Source organism: Ranitomeya variabilis, chromosome 6 (assembly GCF_051348905.1).
Source record: "Ranitomeya variabilis isolate aRanVar5 chromosome 6, aRanVar5.hap1, whole genome shotgun sequence".
In the NCBI taxonomy this organism is placed as follows: Eukaryota; Metazoa; Chordata; class Amphibia; order Anura; family Dendrobatidae; genus Ranitomeya; species Ranitomeya variabilis.
In genome coordinates, this window is record NC_135237.1 from 323,062,964 (window position 1) to 323,086,753 (window position 23,790).

Below are 23,790 nucleotides of genomic sequence, written 5' to 3' on the forward strand. Positions count from 1 at the left end.
TTTGAACTGTTCTTAAGAAAGCACAGAAGAGATTTTTTTTTTTTTTTTAACAAAATAAGATGGAGATTGTGTTGTACAGTTTATAAGGCAAATGTGCTCTTTTAAAAACGTGCACAGAAAAAGTAATTTGTTAAGAATTTTATTGCTGAGCAGCTGTAACCATAAGTTACAATTGGGCTGTTCAGCTCCATTCCTAGAAGACCACAAATATGCGTGACCTTATTTAAATAGATGTGGCTATTCATGATTTTACCTTGCACACAATTAAACCAATTTTTATATGTTTAACTCTAATATATCTCTGATATTGAGTTTGTCATCATTCTCGGAACATTTGTAAAATAAATAATTGCAATATATGCATAGAAACCATACTGACACCTTATGTTTAAATTGTCCCAGGTTCAGAACAATGATTATTATTGTTATTATTACGCTCTGAAGATTGCTGCCTGACTCTCACCTTGTTGGTCTCATGTGCTGATAATGTAGTTCTTTAACTTTCGCAATCCACCACTGCCAAACTTTACTAGAAGTTAATATCCAGGGTGTGTAATGATTAAAATATCCAATACATATGAATGTCTAACTGAATTAAATCCAGCATTTTACAGGGATGTTTATTAGACAGAAGACCACTATAAAATGTGCAAATTTCATCATTACAGTGAAGAGGATACAGAGGAGACCTACATGTAGAAAGTTTAACTGGCCCCATGGTCCAATATTTCTACTCGATCTTGACTGTTATGAGTAGAGATGAGCGAATATTTCAATGTTTGGTTTGAATTAAGATTGCCAAATTTGCAATGTTCGCCGATTAATTAGTCGAATGTTCACCGAACGTCATTCATGTCAATGGGACGCAAAACCAAACGCATGCATAACACCTTGTAATGGCCCCAAATGCTGCCAAAACGCATAAAATGAGGGACAGATGCCAGGAAAGTGGCCTAAATTCACCCAAAGTACAAATTTTTCCATCACCCATGACTGCACCATGAGTTGATCCGCCCTTCAAGGACAGGAAATCTTCAAGATAAAAAGGGCGGCTCCTCTCTCCGCATCAGTTAGTTTCCTGTCCTTGATGGGGAACCCTCAAGATGAAATTTAAGAAAGAAAAGGATGCCTGGGTCAGATGGGGTTTTGGAAGCCCAGGGCTGCTGCGTCAGTCACCAGGTACCGTTAGCGCCTCAGAGGCCATGCCCCTCCCTGAGCAAAGCATGGCCACTAGTGATGAACAAGTATACTCATTGCTCAGGTTTTCCCGAGCACGCTCGGGTGGTCTCTGATTATTTGTGACTACTCGGAGATTTAGTTTTTGTTGACGCTACTGCATGACTTACAGCTGCTAGCCAGCCTGAGTATGTGTTGGGGTTGCCTGGTTGCTAGGGAATCCCCACATGTAATCAAGCTGTCTAGTAGCTGCAAATCATGCAGCTGTGGCAAGGAAAACTAAATCTCCGAGCAGTCACAAATACTCTGAGACCACCCAAGCATGCTTGGGAAAACCCAAGCAACGAGTATACGCGCTCATCACTAATGGCCACAGCCCATGAGGTGATGCCCGGGTTAGTGACCAGCCTCGGAGGCCACTTTTACCGTGCCCTCCCTGTTGAACAATGTGGCCATGCAGCCCGTAAGGCACATTGGTGCCTGGGTGAAGAGTAAGCCCCAGAAGTCGCGTGCCTTCCCGGTAGCTCAGGGTGGTCTTGTTGTCTGTGGGCACATCGATCCGGTCCACCATGCCTTCCCGGAGGAATACCTCTGAGGCTGAACAATCCTGCAGGGACGCGCGGCAAGTAGTCGTCTGGCGATATTGATCCTGGGCCCAGGTAGGAGGATGGCCGCGGGACAGCATGGTGGCAGCACGTGGGGAGGGCTTGAACCAGAAGTGATCTAGCGTGCTTTGGAGGTGATATGCCGGGTGCGTGCAGGGTCCAGGGCTAGAGCGTACGCTGGGTGTCATGGCACAGGGTCTCAGGCCGCCGGCGAATGCATTCCGGAACCAGCGCACAGACCAGAAGTGTAAGGCCGCCTGAACGCGGTCCCAGAACCAATGAAAAAAAAAAGAGAAGGGATCTCGGCGTGCATCAGAAATAAGAGTGCACGTGGGGATTGAGCGCGCACCGCAGGAGTAATAACAGGGGTTAAGGAACCAGGTGGCACCCTTCTGGTATTAGATAATTATTAAATATATAATATTTAAAGAAGCAGAGGTGCAGGCGGTGGCAATCATGGAAGCCTTTTCGCCTGAGCACTTGCAGCCTTACCACAGCAGGGGCAGTAGGAGCCAGAAAGGGGGTCGCGTTCACAGTAGAAGACTCAACCACACCACAGTAGCAGTGGGGCCTGCTCGAGCAGCTCACGGGTGGATCTTGGTGGTTCTAGGAAAGAGGGGTCAATAGTCTCTGGAGGAGACATTGAGAACACCATTCAACCTCCGGATCCGATACCCGTTTGAAGCATCTGAGTGGTAAGTGAGCACCGAGAAATTGCAGTACACTGTCTGTTCTTTCTTTCTCTTTGTCTCCTATTCTCTCTCTCTTTTACTAAACATTGGTGGGGTGGGGTGTAGGGGGTCCCAAAAAAGAGCAAAGCCAAGCTTAAAAATGAGTGTCCCCTATGCAGACGGAAATTAGAAGCTTCCTGGGATAAAAAGCTGTCAGGATTGTGTTGACAAGTCAACATCTGAAGAGACTCCCATCTTTTCTGCGAATTTAAAATCCCTGATACAGTCAGAAGTCTGTAGGTTGGTTATGGCATTGCAGGCCCCAACGAACACGGACAGCAAGGGGGAGAGAGAACCAGCCCCTTTTTTTTTGTATCACAAGAAGACTTCACAGAGCCAGAGGACTCAGCTCAGTCACGGTACTCTGAGAGTAGTTCAGAGGCGGAAGATGTTATGTTCCCAGCAGAGGCCTCGGACAGACTGATAAAAGCGGCCCGGTGTACTATGGGGCTGGTGGATGAGAGGGCTAAGAGGTCTGCCCAGGAACTCATGTTTGGTGGTTTTCAGAGGAAGAAAGAGCCTTCACCATTAACCCCTTCCCGACCCATGACGCCTATGCGGCGTCATGGAATGATCGCATCCCTGCAGATCGGGTGAAAGGGTTAATTCCTATTTTACCCGATCTGCAGGGAGAGGGGGAGTTGTACTTCAGCCTAGGGGGGGTGGCTTTGCCCCCACGTGGCTACGATCGCTCTGATTGGCTGTTGAAAGTGCAACAGCCAATCAGAGCAATTTGCAATATTTCACCTATGAAAATGGTGAAATATTGCAATCCAGCCATGGCCGATGCTGCAATAGCATCTGCCATGGCTGGAAATCATGTACTGCCCCCCCCCCCCACCGCCCCCGATCTCCTCCCCAGTCGTCCGTTATGTGGCCCGGTCCTCTCCGTCCTCCTGCCCGCTCCCCCGTCCTCCTGCCCGCTCCCCCGTGCTCCTGTCCGCTCCCCCCGTCCTCCGATCCCCCCCCCTGTGCTCCGATCCACCCCCCCACCACCCCCTCATACTTACCGATCCTCCCGAAGTCGGTCCGTCTTCTCCCTGGGCGCCGCCATCTTCCAAGATGGCGGGCGCATGCTCAGTACGCCCGCCGAATCTGCAGGCTGGCAGATTCATTACAGGTACATTTATTTTATAAAATAAAGAAAATATTTTTTTTTCTTTTTCCACTAGGGTTAGGGTTAGAACTAGGGTTAGAACTAGGGGTAGGGTTAGGGTTACGGTTAGGGTTAGGGGTAGGGTTATGGCATGTGCACACAGAGCGGCTCGGCCGCGGATCAGCCGCGGATCGGCCGCGGATCGGCCGCGGATCGGCCGCGGATCGGCAGCGGATCGGCAGCGGATCGGCCGCGGATCGGCCGCGGATCCGCAGCGGATCCGCAGCGGATCGGCCGCGGATCCGCAGCGGATCGGCCGCGGATCGGCAGCGGATCCGCAGCGGATCGGCCGCGGATCCGCAGCGGATTGGCCGCGGATCCGCAGCGGATCGGCCGCGGATCTGCAGCGGATTGGCCGCGGATCCGCAGCGGATTGGCCGCGGATCCGCAGCGGATTGGCCGCGGATCCGCAGCGGATCGGCAGCGGATCGGCCGCGGATCTGCAGCGGATTGGCAGCGGATCCACAGCGGATCCGCAGCGGATCCGCAGCGGATTGGCCGCGGATCTGCAGCGGATTGGCTGCGGATCCGCAGCGGATCCGCAGCGGATTGGCCGCGGATCTGCAGCGGATTGGCCGCGGATCCACAGCGGATTGGCCGCGGATCCGCAGCGGATTGGCCGCTGCGAATTCGAAGCAGTTTTCCATCAGGTTTACAGTACCATGTACACCTAAGGAAAACCAAATCTGCTGTGCCCATGGTGCGGAAAATTCCGTGCAGAAACGCTGCATTGTATTTTCCGCAGCATGTCAACTCTTTGTGCGGATTCCGCAGCGTTTTACACCTGTTCCTCAATAGGAATCTGCAGGTGAAATCCGCACAAAAAAACACTGGAAATCTGCTGTAAATCCGCAGGCAAAACGCAGTGCCTTTTACCTGCAGATTTTTCAAAAATCGTGCGGAAAAATCTCACACGAATCCGCAACGTGGGCACATACCCTTAGGGTTAGGGTTGGAATTAGGGCTAGGGTTGGAAATAGGGTTAAGAATAGGCTTGTGGTTAGGGTTACGGATAGGGTTAGGGGTGTGTTGGGGTTACAGTTGTGGTTAGGGTTGGGATCAGGGTTACTGTTGGGATTAGGGTTAGGATTAGGGTTGGAATTAGGGTTACGGTTGTGTTGCGGTTAGGGTTGTGGTTAGGGGTGTGTTGGGGTTAGGGTTGTGATTAGGGTTATGGCTACAGTTGGGATTAGGATTAGGGGTGTGTTGGGGTTAGTGTTGAAGTTAGAATTGAGGGGTTTCCACTGTTTAGGCACATCAGGGGTCTCCAAACGCAACATGGCGCCACCATTGATTCCAGCCAATCTTGCGTTCAAAAAGTCAAATGGTGCTCCCGCCCTTCCAAGCCCCGACGTGCGCCCAAACAGTGGTTTACCCCCACATTTGGGGTACCAGCGTACTCAGGACAAACTGGGCAACAACTGTTGGGGTCCAATTTCTCCTGTTACCCTTGCAAAAATAAAAAATTACTTGCTAAAACATAATTTTTGAGGAAAGAACAATTATTTTTTATTTTCACGGCTCTGCGTTATAAACTTCTGTGAAGCACTTGGGGGTTGAAAGTGCTCACCACACATCTAGATAAGTTCCTTCGGGGGTCTAGTTTCCAAAATGGGGTCACTTGTGGGGTGTTTCTACTGTTTAGGCACATCAGGGGCTCTGCAAATGCAATGTGACGCCCGCAGACCATTCCATCAAAGTCTGCATTTCAAATGTCACTACTTCCCTTCCGAGCCCTGACGTGTGCCCAAACAGTGGTTTACCCCCACATATGGGGTATCAGCGTACTCACAACAAACTGGGCAACAAATATTGGGGTCCAAATTCTCCTGTTACCCTTGTGAAAATAAAAAATTGCTTGCTAAAACATCTTTTTTGAGGAAAGAAAAATGATTTTTTATTTTCACGGCTCTGCGTTGTAAACTTCTGTGAAGCACTTGGGGGTTGAACGTGCTCACCACACATCTAGATAAGTTCCTTGGGGGGTCTAGTTTCCAAAATGGGGTCACTTGTGGGGGGTTTCTACTGTTTAGGCATATCAGGGGCTCTGCAAACGTAACATGATGCCCGCAGACCATTCCATCAAAGTCTGCATTCCAAAACGTCACTACTTCCCTTCCGAGCCCCGGCATGTACCCAAACAGTGGTTTACCCCCACATATGGGGTATCAGCGTACTCAGGAGAAACTGGACAACAACTTTTGGTGTCCAATTTCTCCTGTTACTCTTGCAAAAATAAAAAATTCTGGGCTAAAAAAATATTTTTGAGGAAAGGAAACATTTATTATTTTCACGGCTCTGCGTTATAAACTTCTGTGAAGCACTTGGGGGTTCAAAGTGCTCACCACACATCTAGATAAGTTCCCTTGGGGGTCTAGTTTCCAAAATGGAGTCACTTGTGGGGAGTTCCTACTGTTTAGGCACATCAGGGGCTCTGCAAACGCAACCTGATGCCCGCAGAGCATTCCATCAAAGTCTGCATTTCAAAACGTCACTACTTCCCTTCCGAACCCCGAAGTGTGCCAAAACAGTGGTTTACCCCCACATATGGGGTATCATCGTACTCAGGACAAACTGGACAACAACATTTGGGGTCCAATTTCTCCTATTACCCTTGGGAAAATAAAAAATTCTGGGCTAAAAATCATTTTTGAGGAAAGAAAAATTATTTTTTTATTTTCATGGCTCTGCGTTATAAACTTCTGTGAAGCACCTGGGGGTTATAAGTGCTCACTATGCATCTAGATAAGTTCCTTGGGGGGTCTAGTTTCCAAAATGGGGTCACTTGTAGGGGAGCTCCAATGTTTAGGCACACAGGGGCTCTCCAAACGCGACATGGTGTCCGCTAACGATTGGAGCTAATTTTCCATTCAAAAAGTCAAATGGCACGCCTCCCCTTCCGAGCCTTGCCGTGCACCCAAACAGTGGTTTACCCCCACATATGAGGTATCGGCATACTCAGGAGAAATTGCCCAACAAATTTTAGGATCCATTTTATCCTGTTGCCCATGCGAAAATGAAAGAATTGAGGCTAAAAGAAATTTTGTGTGAAAAAAAAGTACTTTTTCATTTTTGCGGATCAATTTGTGAAGCACCTGGGGGTTTAAAGTGCTCACTATGCCTCTAGATGAGTTCCTTGGGGGGTCTAGTTTCCAAAATGGGGTCACTTGTGGAGGAGCTCCAGTGTTTAGGCACACAGGGGCTTTCCAAACGCGACATGGTGTCCGCTAACGATGGAGATAATTTTTCATTCAAAAAGTCAAATGGCGCTCCTTCCCTTCCGAGCCTTACCATGTGCCCAAACAGTGGTTTACCCCCACATGTGAGGTATTGGTGTACTAAGGAGAAATTGCCCAAGAAAATTTAGGATCCATTTTATCCTGTTGCCCATGTGAAAATGAAAAAATTGAGGCTAAAATAATTTTTTTGTGAAAAAAAAAGTACTTTTTCATTTTTACGGATCAATTTGTGAAGCACCTGGGGGTTTAAAGTGCTCACTATGCTTCTAGATAAGTTCCTTGGGGGGTCTAGTTTCCAAAATGGGGTCACTTGTGGGGGAGCTCCAATGTTTAGGCACACGGGGGCTCTCCAAACGCGACATGGTGTCCGCTAAAGATTGGAGCCAATTTTTCATTGAAAAAGTCAAATGGCTCTCCTTCCCTTCCGAGCCCTGCCGTGCGCCCAAACAGTGGTTTACCCCCACATATGAGGTATCAGCGTACTCAGGACAAATTGGACAACAACGTCCGTGGTCCAGTTTCTCCTTTTACCCTTGGGAAAATAAAAAAATTTTCACTAAAATATCATTTTTGTGACTAAAAAGTTAAATGTTCATTTTTTACTTCCATGTTGCTTCTGCTGCTGTGAAACACCTGAAGGGTTAATAAACTTCTTGAATGTGGTTTTGAGCACCTTGAGGGGTGCAGTTTTTAGAATGGTGTCACTTTTGGGTATTTTCAGCCATATAGAACCCTCAAACTGACTTCAAATGTGAGGTGGTCCCTAAAAAAAATGGTTTTGTAAATTTTGTTGTAAAAATGAGAAATCACTGGTCAAATTTTAACCCTTATAACTTCCTAGCAAAAAAAAAATTTGTTTCCAAAATTGTGCTGATGTAAAGTAGACATGTGGGAAATGTTATTTATTAACTATTTTGTGACACATAACTCTCTGGTTTAACAGAATAAAAATTCAAAATGTGAAAATTGCGAAATTTTCAAAATTTTTGCCAAATTTCCGTTTTTTTCACAAATAAACTCAGAAATTATCGACCTAAATTTACCACTAACATGAAGCCCAATATGTCACGAAAAAACAATCTCAGAATCGCTAGGATCCGTTGAAGCGTTCCTGAGTTATTACCTCATAAAGGGACACTGGTCAGAATTGCAAAAAACGGCAAGGTCATGAAGGGGTTAATGAACAGTTACAAAGTCATTTAAAAGGAATGGGAGAACGCAGAAAAAAGAACACAGATAATTAGTTCTTTGAAAAATAAGTATCCATTTGACGAAGAAGCCTCTTCGTCCTGGGATAAGTCACCGAGGGCTAGATGTGGCAATCTCAAAAGTTTCTAAGAAGTCTTCCCTCCCATTTGAGGACTTAGGGTTCCTGAAAGAGCCATTGGATATGAAGAAGGATAGTTTCCTCAAGATGGCTTGGGAAGCCTCAGCAGGGGCATTAAGCCAGCCATTGCAGCCACCTATGTGGCTAGATCCCTGAAGATTTGGGTAGACAATTTAGTAGATCAGTTGGAGCAGCGAGTCTCCAGAGAAACCATCCTAGAGGGGATTCCTGCCATCAGAGCAGCAGCAGTGTTTTTAGGAGATACCTTAGCAGACTCGGCATGTCACGCAGTGTGGCTTAAATGCTGGCCAGGGGAAGGTAAAGCTCTGCTCCCTGCCTTGTGAAGGTACCTTCTCATTTGGGCCAGCACTGGATGAGGTGCTGGAGAAGGCCGTAGACAAGAAGAAAGTTTATCCAAATCAATCATTTCCATCCTTTTGACGCCCCTTTCGAAGGGGGTCATAAATTCAGGATACAGCAGTACGGAGACCTAGACAGAAACAGCACTGACAAGCGATCCAAAGGAAGGGAGAGACTTTTACTTCGGCAAGCCCTCCAGGGACACCAAAAAATCCTCCCAGTGACTGCCCATCCCAAATAGGAGGGAGGCGCTCACTTCCTCCTCGCCTGGGAGAGGATTTCGGCCAGTACCTGGATTCAGCAAATCATGGGATCAGGCCTAAAATTAAGGTTCCGCGAGTTGCCGGCACAGAGATAAAAACAGACCCCGATACAGCCCTCTCAGGAAATTAAACAAGGCCTGGAAGAAGAGGCAGTGTCGCTGTTAGAAAAACACGTGCTGAAAGAAGGGATTTTATTCCCCTTATTTATCATAAAAAAAATTAAAAAAAACAGACCACTCCTGGAGGACCATTATAAATCTGAAGGGTTTATACAGTGATAATTCCTTCATTCAAGATAGAGACAGTCAGATTGGCGGTGAAACTCCTCTTCCCACAGTGTTATATGGTGGTCCTAGACCTCAAGTACCCTACTACCACGTCTCTTTCCGCCAGCAGGATCGCAAGTTCCTCAGGGTGGCAGTACAAATAGTCTCAAATGGGCCATTTTCAATACAGAGTTCTTCCCTTTGGGTTAGCAATAGCCGCTCAGGTATTTACAAAACTGAAGTCAGAAGTCACGGCTCATCTCAGAGAGAAGGATGTTCTAATAATACCATATCTGGACGACTTCTTGATTGTGGGGAAAAGTTTTTCACTGTAGGGATAGTCATGGACACACTACAAACTCTGGTATGGCAGTTAAATCTAAAGAAATCTAGACTGAAGCCGGCAATGGTGCAGGTTTTCTTGGGGCTACTGATAGATTCAGTGTCACAGGAGTGTCGCCTACCAGGGGAGAAAGAGCAGAAGATCAAACAGTTAGTCTTGGCATCAATAAAGAAGCTGGAAATGACACTCAGAAAAGCGATGTCATCGTTGTTGTCATCTTTCATACCAGTGGTGAAATGGGCTCAGTTCCATACAAGGGATCTACAGTGGTGCACATTAAAGAGTGATCTGGTACTACAGGGTCAATTAGATCGAAAGCTTGCCCTCCCAGACTCTGTAGTCCGGTCACTCAGTTGGTGGTTGCAGATCGAATCAGCCCCAAGAGGAGTACCCTGGGTATACAGAGCCTCCAGGATAGTCACAACGGATACCAGTCCCTGGGGGTGGGGAGCTTACCTGGACATTCTGTGGCTCCAGAATCCATTGTCCCAAATGGAAAGGGGCCTGTCATCAATCGAATGGGAACTGCTGGCGGTCAAAAGAGCACTAAACGGGTTGTTGCCACATCTATGAGGGCAACATGTAAGAGTCCTCTCAGACAACCAGTCGGCAGTGGCCTACATAAATCACCAAGAGGGCACCCGGTCTCGAACGCTGATGCAGATTACAGAAAGGATCTTATGTCTGGCAGAACATCATTTGCCCTCATTATCGGCCCTGCATATCCAAGGAGTAGACAACCTGAAGGCAGACTTTCTAAGCCGCAATCATTTGAGACACGGGGAATGGTCCTTAAAAGTCAATTTTCAATCAGATTGTAGACATATGGGGTCAGCCCAAGATAGATCTCTTTACTTCGAGAGTCAACAGGGGGGTTCAGAGATTTAGTTCCCCAAGTCCAGCAGACAGGCTGATGGCAGTAGATGCCTTCAGAATAGAGTAGACATCAAGACTCCTATATGCCTTCCCCCCCCAATATGCCTCATACCGGCAGTTTTGTGAAAGATCAGGGAGAACAAAGCCAGAGTAATCTTGATAGCCCCATTTTGGCCAAAGAGGCCATGATTCTACTGGCTAAGGACAATGTCCATGTTGGATCCATGTGTACTCCCTGAGGACCAGGACCTCCTAATGCAGGTACACTTCCGTCATCCTCAGCAGTCAGAGCTGCATTTAACAGCCTGCAATTTGAGATGTCACTTTTCAGCAGGGTTAGTGAATACTCTGCTTAGTATCCAGAAGCCAATAACCACCAGCATTTATGGGAGGATATGTAATAAATTTTTCTGTCTCAAGGCCAATACGGGAGGGGGAAATCCCGATAGTGGCCATACTAGAATTCCTGCAGTACCCTCAAGGTGCAGGTTTCAGCGTTGGGCCAGAGTCACACATAACGTATAAAAATATGGTCCGTTTTTTACAGCCGAGATACGCAGAAATGTTCCCGAACAGTGATCCGTATGTCATCTGTGTGCAATGCGAGGATGCGATTTTTTTTTTTTTCTCAAAGATGTATCCGTGTCATCCGTATGGAGAGATTTTCTCGCCGGCTTGCAAAATGGACATATGTTGGATTCATGGGCTATGATAGAGAGATATTATAATTTCATACAGAGCTAGATAGAAATGCCAGTAATTCATTTGTCGGCTTTTGCTAAATCATTCCCGTACCAGACAGAATGAGACATGGTTTACGTACAGTAAACCATTGCATATCCGTTATATTTTTATATATCCCTCCCTAATAATGTTAGTTGTGTGTGTAAAATTTTGGAGCTGTAAATGTTAAATTAAAGGATTAATTCACGGAAAAAACTGGCTTGGGCTCCCGCTCAATTTTCTCTGCCAGAGAGGGAAAGCCAGTGACTGAGGGCATAAATTAATAGCCCAGAGAGGGACCATGGTTATGGGGACCCCCCTGGCTAAAAACAGCTGCCCCCAGCCACCCCAGAAAAGGCGCATCTGTAAGATGCACCTATTCTGGCACTTAGCCTCTCTTTTCCCACAGCCCCTTAGCATTGGCATATGATATGGGGTAATGAGTTAATGTCACCTTGGTATTGTAAGGTGACAATAAGCCTGGTTAATAATGGAGGTGTCAATAAGACACCTATCCATTATTAATCCAATAGTATGAAAGGGTTAAAATGCACACAAAGAATAGTCTTTTAATGAAATAATGAAACACACAAGTTTAACATCATTATTGCACGCTCAATCCAAGCAAAGCCCTCGTTCTTCTATAATAAAATGCAAAATAAAAAAGCAACAATATGCCATACCTGTAGCCGTACAGTCAAGTCCCACGCTGTAAATCCTTCTCAAGGGGTTAATTAGTTCACAACCTGGAGCTCTGTTAATGCTACCAGCCGGGCTGTAAACCACAGGGGAATGAATGAAAAGCTGCCTGCGCAGCCTCCCCACCTGACCGATCATGAACTCTGTAGCGTGGGAAAGTTTCTGAACATTTTCCCACTCTGTCAAGTTCACCGCGTCAGGTGGGGAGTCAGCGCATGCTCAGTGACTACCGCTGACGTTACTCTACCTGCATTCATGCTGAGCCACACTCAGGTGGCACAAGTATTAGTTTTGTAGACTACCATTGTCAGAAAAATTTAAGGCTAGTAACACGGGTAATAGAGTCCAAGGAAGTGGAGGCATGACGGTCTCTGAGGCTGATTGCTACAGGCAACACACATGAGGGAGACCCAACCAGGAGTGTTCACATTTCCAAAAATTATTGGCAGACACCACCAAAGTGGCATCAATTTCACCACAGTAGAAATAGTAGAATAGGGACTTACAGGTCTTCTACTACGCCCAATCCAGCAGATGGACACTCATCCAGGAGTGTTCACATTTTAAAAAATGAGGGCCTGACACTACCGAAGTGGAATAACTGTCACAAGAATAGAAATAGTTAGATGTAGTGGAAGACATCTCGGTCCCAATTATAAAAAGTAGACCAACCAGGACTGTTCACATTTCCACAAATTTGTGTTAACATCTGGAGCAGCCACAGAAGCCACACAAAAGATATCAGAGTGCAGTTACGTGGCGTTAATGCATCACACTAAAAAATGCAATATCACCTAGTCTGTACAGGCTGCGATTGGGGTGCAAAAGCCCTTGGAGATCCATGACTTGGAAGTTAAGAGCTGCGATGCGAGCTTTGAGCTTAATTTGTGGTCTTGGGGAAAAGCTCTCTTAAGGTTGTGTAAAAGTGTGTTTCGATACTCCAGTATTCATGGGTCCCTTTCCAGGGTGGGAAGCATCTGGCAAAATTTGGTTTTATAACTAGCAACCCAGTAGTCCGCAGTATTCCTAATCGTAACTATACAGGGATCATGTTGCAGCAAGACGGCACTCGTTTGTCAGGCTCTACCATGAGTTCCAAGCCCATGCTGTGTTGATGACTGGGTGAAAAGGAGGCTGGTTTCCTCTGTTCCCTCCCGCCAACCAAGAACAACAGAGGATTATTCTCTTCATCCGACAGTTGCTCGCCCATCACCTCTTCCTCCATTTGTTCCTCGGATCTTACACTTCCGTTAAGTTTGTCTATTATCACCAGCCCCCCTTGAACGCAGTGATCCACCCTCCCTTTGCACCCACCTGTGTGACAAACGTCTGGAGCTTAGAGACAATGTTATCCCTTCTGAATCCTCCTCTGCTTCCTCCTCCTCCTTCTGGCTCCACAACAATCTCCTCCCGCAGGCTACTCAAGGTCTGCTCCAGCAATATAGATGACCAGAATAGTGATGCTGATGACGGCGGCATCAGCGCTAACCATCTTAGTAGCCATTTGGAAACTGTGCAGAAGGGTGCAAAGGTCCTTAATCTGTGCCCACTCTGTAAACGTTATATGCGCCACGTTCGTACTTCTTTCCCCCAGGCTATATAACATACTGCATCAGAGCTCGTTGATGCTGCGACAGTTGCTGCAACATGAGCAAAGTGGAACTCCACCATGTCGGCACATTGCATATCAGCCTGTTAACTGGCATGGACAAAGACCTTTGTATAGATGCAAGTTGATGACCTGAGGGGTTCGAACAGCAGAAATAAGCGCACAGCTTGCATGCTTTCTGGATCAGCTCACCCAGGCCAGGATAGTGGTGGAGAAAACGCTGTACCACCAGGTTGAGGACGTGACCTATGCAAGGCACATGTGTGAGCTTGCCTCGCCATAGGGCCGTCACCAGGTTCGCATCGTTATTGGACACTGCCTTCCCTGGATGCAGGTACAGCGGAGACAGCCATTGATCAAACTCGGCCTGGAGAGCTGTCCACAACTCTTCAGCTGTATGACTGCGATCTCCAAGGCATATCAATTTTAAGACTGCCTGATTGTGGTGAGCCCTGGCTGTGCAGTACGGAGGTGGTGGGGATTCGCTCTGCACTGTTGGAATTCGTGTCTCATTAAGGCAGAGGTAGAGGGTGCAGGAGGAGGCAGAAGCAGTGGAAGAACTGTTAAATGTAGAGGTTTGTCCTGCAAGCCTTGGGGATTCCAAGACTTGTGGAGCAGCACCTGCCCCCACAGCCATCAGTCACTCAGTGCCTTGGCCATGCAACATGTCAGCAACATGCTGGTGTAGCGCAGGCACAGCTTTGAGAAAAGTAATAACGACTGGGCAATTGGTACTGGCGGACTGTGACTGCCATCAGCTTTCGGAAACGGTCTATCTACCTGGCGGAAAGGCAGCATTTCCGTGGCCAACAGATTGGAGATGAAGTTCAACCTCTTAGCTTTGTCATGCATAGGATGAAACAATCTTTTACGTGACTACAACTGCAGAACGGTGGGCTGGCTGCAGTGCTGATTGAGGGGGGTGTACGGTAAACCTTGCAAACTGCTGCACCATCGGAGGTGCAGGCAGAGATGTTACAGTGGATTGAGAAAGTTGTGGTGTGCTCGTTCGGAGATAAGTCAAAAACAGCAGGCATGTCCACTTCCGTGACAGCTGACGACGGGTTCCCAGTCAGCATGACTTGAGCTGGTAAAAACCTTGTGCTTATGTGACCTGCGTCACAATAGTTGGCACGGTAACAGGAGGATGAGGAAGAAGCAGCAGATGCGATTGATAGGATGGTTGTTGAGGTCCGCTGATACGCATTTTGGCGCTGTGGGATTCCCTCATTAATGCATATTGATTGCGCATGTGAAGATTCATACATGTAGTAGTCAAATTATTGCACTTTGACTGCAGTGTCGAAGGGCCCAGGCTAGACAACCCTTACCACCCCTATGAGCTGCAGATCCACGGACGCTGCTGGTCACAACCATAGTTGTGGCTGAGAATGCATTGCTCGTCGTGGCTACATCACGTGTCTGCGACGTTTGGTGCAATGTAACCTCCTAGTCTTCCTCCTCAGATGACCACCTCAGCTGTGTGCCTCTATGTTCACGCCACCTGGGATCTAACACATCATCATCCTCTGTGTTATCACATTACTTGCCCTTGGAATCGCCCTTCTCCTCTTCCTACCCGGACAGCACAGTAGTCTCCGTGAGCCTCAGATGAGTCTCATAAGGGTCACCTCCCATCCCCCCAGGAGTTAACATCTGATGACTAGGATCAGGATGTTGTTAGGACCCTACTTCGTCCTGCCCCAGATCCAAGCTAAAAAAAATTTGGGCATCAGTGGAGATTTCATCCTCTTGATTCTGTGAAGGTTTTGAGTACACTTGTGATGACCATGGCATAGAATGTGTGAACAGCTCTTCAGACTTGCCCTTCTATGGTTCCGTACAGTCAGTTGTACTGTTGGAGAGTTGGGACACGGGGGAGAAGCAAGGGGAATTTGGGTGCCACCTCTGTGAACTGTATTGGATGTGATGTTGAGATGGAGGAAAAGGAAGAGAGGACACTTGAAGCTGTGCTTGCCATCCGCTGGAGTACATGCTCTTTCTGGGCATCATTGACAAGGCGTACCGCTGTGCATCTGCCAAAGAAAAGTAGCGGAGTAGCCCATCCAGTAACCTAAGTTATCAGTTGTCTTTGCATAGGATGTGACGTTGGTTCACTAGTGCTTTCACAAACATTACCACCTACCCCACGTACACCTTGAACACTAAACCTAATTCCCCTTCCACCATGGCTTCGCTTTTTCCTCAGTTATGTTGCTCAGATAGTGTGGTAGGAGCACAGTATTCGCAACAAAAAATTAGATTTTAATCTCTGCACCACATTTGCAAACAGCTGAATTTCAGCAACTGTAAATTCTAATGTGAAATATGGCGTGCTGTATCGTGTTAGTCACAGGAAAAAGAATTGTATGGATGAGGTCTGTATGACAAAGATATGCTACAAACAATTTAAAAGTCAGATGTCCCATATTGTATGACCTAGGGAACACAATAATTTTTTGGTGGCCTCTGGATAAGGCCTTTATAACACACTAGAAGCTGCAAACGATGTTAGTCTGGTCCCCTACTGTATGATGTTAAGAACACAAGAATTTTTGGGTGCCCTCTGGATCGGGCCTCTACAGCTTAATTTCAACCCAACAAAATGATAGTGTGATACAGTGGGCTGTCTAACTTTATGCAACTGAAAAAAATATTTTTTTTTTATGTGCCTTAGGTCTGCAGACAGTTTTACATCAGCACAGCACTAAATGACAAGGTGGGATACAGCAGGCTGTTTCACATTAAGCTAGTAAAAAAATATTTAGAATGCTATACTCGTGCATGGAGCCCAATGGATGCAGTGCTCAACACACTTATAGGACTTGTGCCCTGCTCGCTTTCTATAGACCTCAGTAATGGCAAGAAAAATGCTAGAAGGTAAATTTATCAGCCACACTGGACACTAGCTAGCTAGACTATCTGACTGATATACCGCCAAGCTAACTAGCTAAAATCTAGCTGCGAACAGTGCCAGTGTCGGGAGCATCCTCTCTGCGCTGTTAGTGTCAAAAAGGCACTAAAACAATATATACGCTATTTATGTGGAGAGAAACCTGTGATTTCAGCAGCCAATGACACAGCAGTTGTCAGGACATTGTGGCCATTTCCTGTGCCCTGATTGGCTAGCTGCAATGTGCACACATAGTTAGGAAAAAGACTGTTTACAAGAACGCCATGCCTCTGAGCTCTGCAAACCTCCTCCCCTCATCAAACAAGTGCCAAACGCACATAATACAGCACCATTATAATTGCTAGAGTGCTGTAAATACTTTTGTGCCAACGCAAATATTTTCCTGCGCTTCTTACCGAATGTTATAAAATTTTGCTCGTGTTTCCGACCACGATTCCGAAAGTGCCATATCCGTGCCGAATTCGTTTGGCGATTAGTTTTCTGAACAAATTCGCTCAAGTCATCACTAATTATGAGGTTAGGTTCATCTGTATCAGCAGTAGGTTTCACTTGGGAAACAAATGCGATTAGTTTTCTGAACAAATTCGCTCAAGTCATCACTAATTATGAGGTTAGGTTCATCTGTTCAGCAGTAGGTTTCATTTGGGAAACAAATGCCTGTTTAATCACTAACTAGTAAAAAAAATGCTTGGAGATTTCAAAAAATGCAACATCATGGCAAAATATATAGATGTCAAGACTAGAGATGGTGAGGTGGGGGGAAAGGATGTTTTTTTTATTACGGATTCTGCTTGTGTGTAGGGTAACCACAACTCTTCTGTATGTTGGCTGTCAAATCAATCAGCATGGTGGCTGTGGATAGCCCTGTTGCTTTGCTCTGGATTCCGTTTTTTCCCCCCACAAACCAAATACATACTGATAGGGAATTTAGCTTGTGAACTCCAATGGGGTCAGTGACTACAATGTCCGTAAAGCGCTGTGGAATATGAAGATGCTATATAAATTAGTAAAATAAATTATGAGAATGCTGTTCTTATCAATTGATTCCACTGCTTTACTTATGTTCTGTGAATTAAATTCAAAGGAAAAACAAGTATATACAGTACAAAAGTGGCATATAGAAGTTACTCACAATTGGATTTTTTTTATTATGGACTTTAAAGTGTTTTTACCAATAAACTTTTCTTTAAAATTCTTGGAAACACATTATTTCTCGTTTCACACATAAGATCAACAATACTTCTCACTTTCATTTCTGGTCTGACACTTATTGTCATATTTTATTTCATGCTCATATGATCGGTCTTTATTTGCTGTGTTAGTCTCCCACAGTTCCGCCTACATGAAGCACTCTGTCCTAACCTCCATTTTTTACTGCAGCATGGTGAGCAAACTGCAGTATTTTTGTGGGCTTGTTTGGCTTCTCAATGATTTCTGCATGTCCCATGGGGTAACGTCTTTCCTTGTGGAGAGTGACATGCCTGACATGCCAGTATAAAAAGTTATAGGCCATGTAATGCTCCTCTGGAAAATTAAATATGAAATTTCCCTCTTCAGAGAGGAAGAGAATTTGCTCTTTAGTGCCACCTAATGGATGTAGCAATCTTAAAACTCAGTATTTTACCTTTTTAAGGTGCCTTGCCAAGTTGACTTTTTTAGGATTGCTACTTGCAATAGGTGGTGTGACGATAGTCACTACTCACAGACTGTGAGGCAGGGTAGTCTAGAGGTCCAAAGTCGGATACAAAGTTTGTTGTAAACTAAGAGGAAAGAGAAAGGCGTAGTAGTCGGGTCACAGTCTGACATCCGAATTCCTGGAAGTTGGTGGATCAAGGCAAACTGGCTAGGCAAACAGATAGTCCGAAGTCAGGAAGCATTAGATCAGAAACAGAGCACCTACCAGGAGCTAAGGTTACGACTTGCAGTAATTGGATACAGAGATCCAACTAGGTGGCCAGTTAATAACCCAGGACCCCCCTGGCCCTGATTAGACGGTTGGACTGTCACTCAAAACAATGGCAGCTCAGCATGCCCTAGCCTCAGATTAAACTGCTGAACTGTCACTGTGACAAGTTTCTTTAGAAATCTAGTCCTCTTCCTCTTGTAATTTGCATATTAAATTTCTAAGAGGAGAATTACCTGGCCGGTAAGTCTCCTTAAAATGGCATGTCGGTTGTCGCTCTCAATAAGGAGAAACCTTACCCCTTAGACCCCAGTCAGAGGCTTCTCATACAGCCACAGTCGATCTCTTGCTTTGCACGGAAAAGGGGCAACACTATAACACACATCTGCAAATAGAATAAAAGCCAAACAGAATCTCCACAGTGTAAACCAACAACATAGGAGTGTTTTGTTGTAACCGAACAAAATTAATATAAAGTAAATTCAGGTGGGTTGAAATACTATTGAACCAAGAAAAACCACATGAACAAGAAAATTAATATCAAATTAATTAAAGACATGCATTGATCAATATAAACAACCTTTTATTAAAGACACCAAACATAGCACTTAACAAAAAAAAAAAAATAAAACATAATAGACAAACAATTAAAAAAAAAAAAAAAAATTTAAATAAGCAGGGGATGTAGGCCATCACACACATCTTTTTGTATAACATGATCTAGGAGTATGACACTAAAAAGGTATAAATATTGCCAAATTTGTAACATACACAGTTATTTATCACAAAATAATTTACTGTATATATTAAAGTGCAGTTCATTTAAATATAGTATTATTCATCCATTAATAAGGTGCTGTCATTTATAATACTTGCCGTGAGAAAATCTCCATATAAGTAAAAAAGGGAGTCCATATACTAACCAGGATTCATGCTGTGTTGGCGCCGCTGCCCCACACTCCAACGCGTATTTCACATGTTGCTTCGTCAGGGAATCTCTACAGTGGCATGTAAAAGTTTGGACATCCCTGGTCATAATTACGGTTATTGTGAACAGTTAATTTAATGTTCAACCTGTAGAATGTAAGCCCGCAAGGGCAGGGTCCTCGCCCCTCTGTATCAGTCTGTAATTGTTAGTTTGCTTACTGTAAGTGATATCTGTAATTTGTATGTAACACCTTCTCATGGAATAAATGGTGCTATATAAATTAAAAATAATAATAATAATAATAACTTGCTTATCTTTAAAGGCCTCAAGTTAGAGATGACACACTTCTTTTGTATTTTGGACAAAAAAAAATGTGTATATTCATTTTTTACTTTTTAAAAATTACTGAAAGGAAAATTTGCCGATGCAAAAATTTTGGGCACCCTGCATGGCTAATACCCAGTAGCACCCCCTTTTGAAAATATAACTGCTTGTAAATGCTTTTTGTAGCCAACTAAATGTCTTTCAGTTCTTATTTGAGGGATTTTTATCTATTCTTTCTGGGAAAATTCTTCCAGTTGTGTGATTCCTAGGTATTCTTGCATGTGCTGCTATTTTGAGGTCTTGCCACAGATTTTAATTGATGTTCAGTTGAGGGGACTGTGAGGGCCATTGTAAAACCCTTATCCATTTGTAGAAGCCATCTTTTTCAACTTCAGCTTTTTTTACAGATGGTGTTATGTTTGCATCAGGAATCTGTTGAAATTTCATTAAATCCATTCTTCCCTCTACCCTAAAATGTTCCCCGTGCCACATTGGCTGCAACACAACCCCAAAGCATGATTGATCCCCCCCTAATGCTTAATGGTTGTCAATATGTTCTTTTACTGGTATGCCCTTTTTTCGCCACACATACCTTTGATCATTGTGGCCAGAGACTTCAATGTTGACCTTATCGGTCCACAGGAATTGTTTCCAAAATGCATCAGGTTTGTTTAGATGTTCTTTTGCATACTTCTGATGCTGAATTTTATGGTGAAGATGCAGGAGAGGTTTTCATCTGTTAACTCTTCCATGAAGGCCATATTTTTGTCTCTGAACAGTAGAACAATGTACCACAACTCCAGAGTCTGCTAAATCTTTCAGAAGGTCTTTTGCAGTCAAGTGGGCGTTCTGATTTGCCTCTGTAGCAATCCTAAGAGCAGCTCACTGAAATTTTGCTTGGTCTTCCAGACCTTATCTTGACCCCCACTGTTCCTGTTAATTGCCATTTCTTAATTACATTTTGAACTGAAGAAAGGGCAAGTTGAAAACGCTTTGCTATCTTCTTCTAGCCTTCTACTTTGTTGGTCTCCATCATTTTCAGAGTGCTAGGCAGCTGCTTAGAAGAACCTATGGCTGCTATTTTTTCCACAAGGTTAGAGGAGGCTGGGTTTTTATAAAGCTGAGAAATTTGCATCACCTGGCCTTTACCAACGATGATGGTGAATAAGCCATAACCCTAACAGGCTAATTAAGGTTGAAACATCCGTCAGTTATCTGTGTACACAACTTTTACATGCCACTTTATTTGCAGACACATGTTTCAGGGTGTTACCCCTCTCAAGTTCAAAGCAAGAGATCTGACGGGGCTGTAGGAGAGGTGTCTATCTGGGATCTAAGGGGTAACATTTCTCCTTGTGGAGAGTGATCTACCTGACTTGTATGCTATGCAATGCAATGCTTCTGTGGGAAATTAAAATATGCAAATTGCCTCTTAGAGAGAAAGAGGACTTGATCTATAGTGCCACCTATTGAACATAGCAATCCTAAAAGTCAATGTGGCAAGGCTTGTTAGAGTTGATATTGACTTTTAAGATTGCGACTTCCAGTAGGAGGCACTAATCTTTTCCTCTCTGAAGAGGCATTTTGCATGCATGTCCCAATGAAGTCTTGAAGCTTCTGGCCTGCAAGAAGGAAGATTTTATTCTGAGCATGCGTTGAATATTAAGGCTCAGCAAGAAACGCATAGCAAACTGCACAGACTGACTTAGAGACTAGCGAGATTCAGATTCACCAAATCCATAACAGCTAAAAAAAAAATAATATATAACATATTTCATCATCCTTGCTTCCTCCGGAGCTCGCTACCCTTGCTACTGGTCCTCAATGCCACCTTTTTCTGCAAACACACACTTGTGTCTTCACTATAGAACAGGACTCCTGACTGCGAATCAGGCCTTGTTGGAACCTCAGAGGTCTGTTGTCTTCAATCTTGAAAAGGACTTGTGGACACGCCATGACCTCTAAAACCTGATCACAGGCAGAATTTCTATTCAAGAGTAAAGATACTGGTACGTGACTCTAGAAAGAAGAGGACCAGATGGTAGGTAACGTGGATGCCAGGACAGGTGAGCGGATCATTGTTTTGTCATTTTTTTTTTTTTTATTTTATTTTTTTTTAATCCTTTTGCCAGCTCTCTACAGTTTAGCAAAATTGCAGCAGCATCCCCAACCATTTTACTGAATTTCTACAGAGTGAATGCACTCTTGACAGCTCGTCACTTCTTATCAGAGCTAGTGATTGAGTGCACTATCACTGTGAATTGACAATCAACGCATGCTCCGTAGAGCCGGGACTATGCAAACATTTGGAATGGACATTACTGATTACTCTTCATTTTGGAGTGGGGACAGAGGCTTGCAGAATTTTCTAATGTAGTACTTAAATTATTATAGAAAAATGGTAGGATTTGTATTGTGCTGGACAAAAATGTAAATGCATCAAAACCAGCAGAAATGTTCACAAACATTACACGACTAGAAAACAATGACATGGTAAAATAAATTTTAGAGTCTTAATATTTTTGCTATCATTGACACAATTTGTGTACTGGCCCTTCTACTGCCATATTATGATACATACTGTGGGATGGATTGCCAGTACAAAAAATTTAACAACACCATAAACTAGCTATAGGTTGCCAATGGAACATGATCCTGGCATTTTTTTTTATTGTGCACCAAGCAGTATAAGAAAATGGACATCCAGCCTTTTGCCAAGGGGAAAAATACACAGGTAGATTGTGTAAGCACATGGGTACTATAAATACTTTTTATGAGCAAAAGTTTAATTTCCTTTAAATCCCACTTACCAATAAAACTGTGCTTTTTTGTTTGTTTAAAGTGTACCTTTGATATATAATACTATTAGCACCATTTGAGTTTGTTTTAAACAGTCCTTGTCTGTGCAATGATATAATATGTTTGGCACGTTCATTTAGTTATTCAGTAGCACATCTGTTGCTCTGAGTTTTGGCATATTTTGCCTGGCAAAGGCTCATAGTCTTCAGAATATTTATTTAAAGGGAAACTGTCACATCCAGAAATGTTATTTACCTGCAGTTATATGGTTAATCTGCAGTTAAATAGTGCTTAAATCTTGTTTATCCAGCTTCCTGGAGTAGTGGCTGCAGGGAGAAAATGACATTTTGTCCACCTTGCAGCTGCTCGTTGACAATCAGGGCGTTTCAGGGTTCTGTTAGTCACTACTCTCTACACAGGGAGGATGCTGTAATCGCTCGCCTACACTTTGACAGCCAGTGTAGATATTTCCAGCCAAAAAGATGCATCATATTTATTAAGAGGCAGGCTGCCCTTCAAATCTTTAGCTTGTCTTACTCCAGCATGCATCCTCTTTGACTGGCTTCTAAAATGGCATCCTAATATACCCTCCTACCCCTTTCATAAATTTAATATAGAGCTAACAGATGCGATTACAGTGACATGCAAATGATAACACTAGTTACATTTTTTTCCCCAAACAATGACTTTGCCAGCTGCTGTAGTGACAATAAAAAGTGTATTCCTCCCTGTACTTATTTCTAAAGCTAGGGTGGTCTTAGATGTCTGTCTTCCATACTAGTGTTTCCCTTTGTATAACCTTTTGCATTTTATGTTTATAAACTGACATTCCAATTGATTTTCCTTGGCCTTCTGCCTAGATTGAATATTGAAGCAGCGAATTAGGAATGCTTAAGAAGTTTTGGAGAGAAAAGACGTGAAAGGGGAGCTTGCGACTCTGGCAATTGAAGCTTCTTAGCTTACTCAAATGATGAACGAGATGCCATGGTTATTGAAGGGGGGAGGAAGGCTTCAGATGAGGATTGAGGAATAAAATAAATTACTTTGAGGTGGAAAACAAATGGTCTTCTGCCAGATATTAAGTCCTTGGCGGGACAATTCTAACTATCTTTTATCTTTCATTTCAGGGGCAAACTTTGTAACCCGAAAAATTAGCCGTTCAGTAGCTAAGATTCACCTCGGACAGATGGAGTGTTTCAGCCTTGGAAATCTGGATGCCAAGAGAGATTGGGGTCATGCCAAGGACTACGTTGAGGTAGGATACAGGCCAGAATCCCTTCATAAAACAGTGATTTTGTTAGGCTGAAAGTTTAATGCACCGTTGCGAAATAAAACTGTGTGACTTATAAGGGGTATCTTTTTGGCAAAGGTAGAAGCTATCCCAGTTGTCTTCTCAATATCATTCATGTTCCTTCACTTGCATTTACTGATTTTACACAAGTGACATTTTCATCTAACGTATGTTTAGGATATGTTCAGTAGCATTTTGTGACGTGAGTTTTTGGGGCAAGAAAAAAAAACCTGAAATTAAATTCTCCTTTTTTGGTGA

General features: G+C 44.3%; 1 protein-coding gene across 2 annotated transcripts in view; it reads left to right on the top strand.

Annotated features, from left to right (window-relative positions):
- Nucleotides 1-23,790, top strand: part of GMDS (GDP-mannose 4,6-dehydratase) — a 964,998-nt gene that overhangs the window by 517,022 nt on the left and 424,186 nt on the right. For both annotated transcript variants that reach the window (XM_077269772.1, XM_077269773.1), the window contains exon 8: nt 23,369-23,496. In XM_077269772.1, coding sequence (XP_077125887.1) covers nt 23,369-23,496 — 128 coding nt within the window. The remainder of the gene's footprint in view (nt 1-23,368; nt 23,497-23,790) is intronic.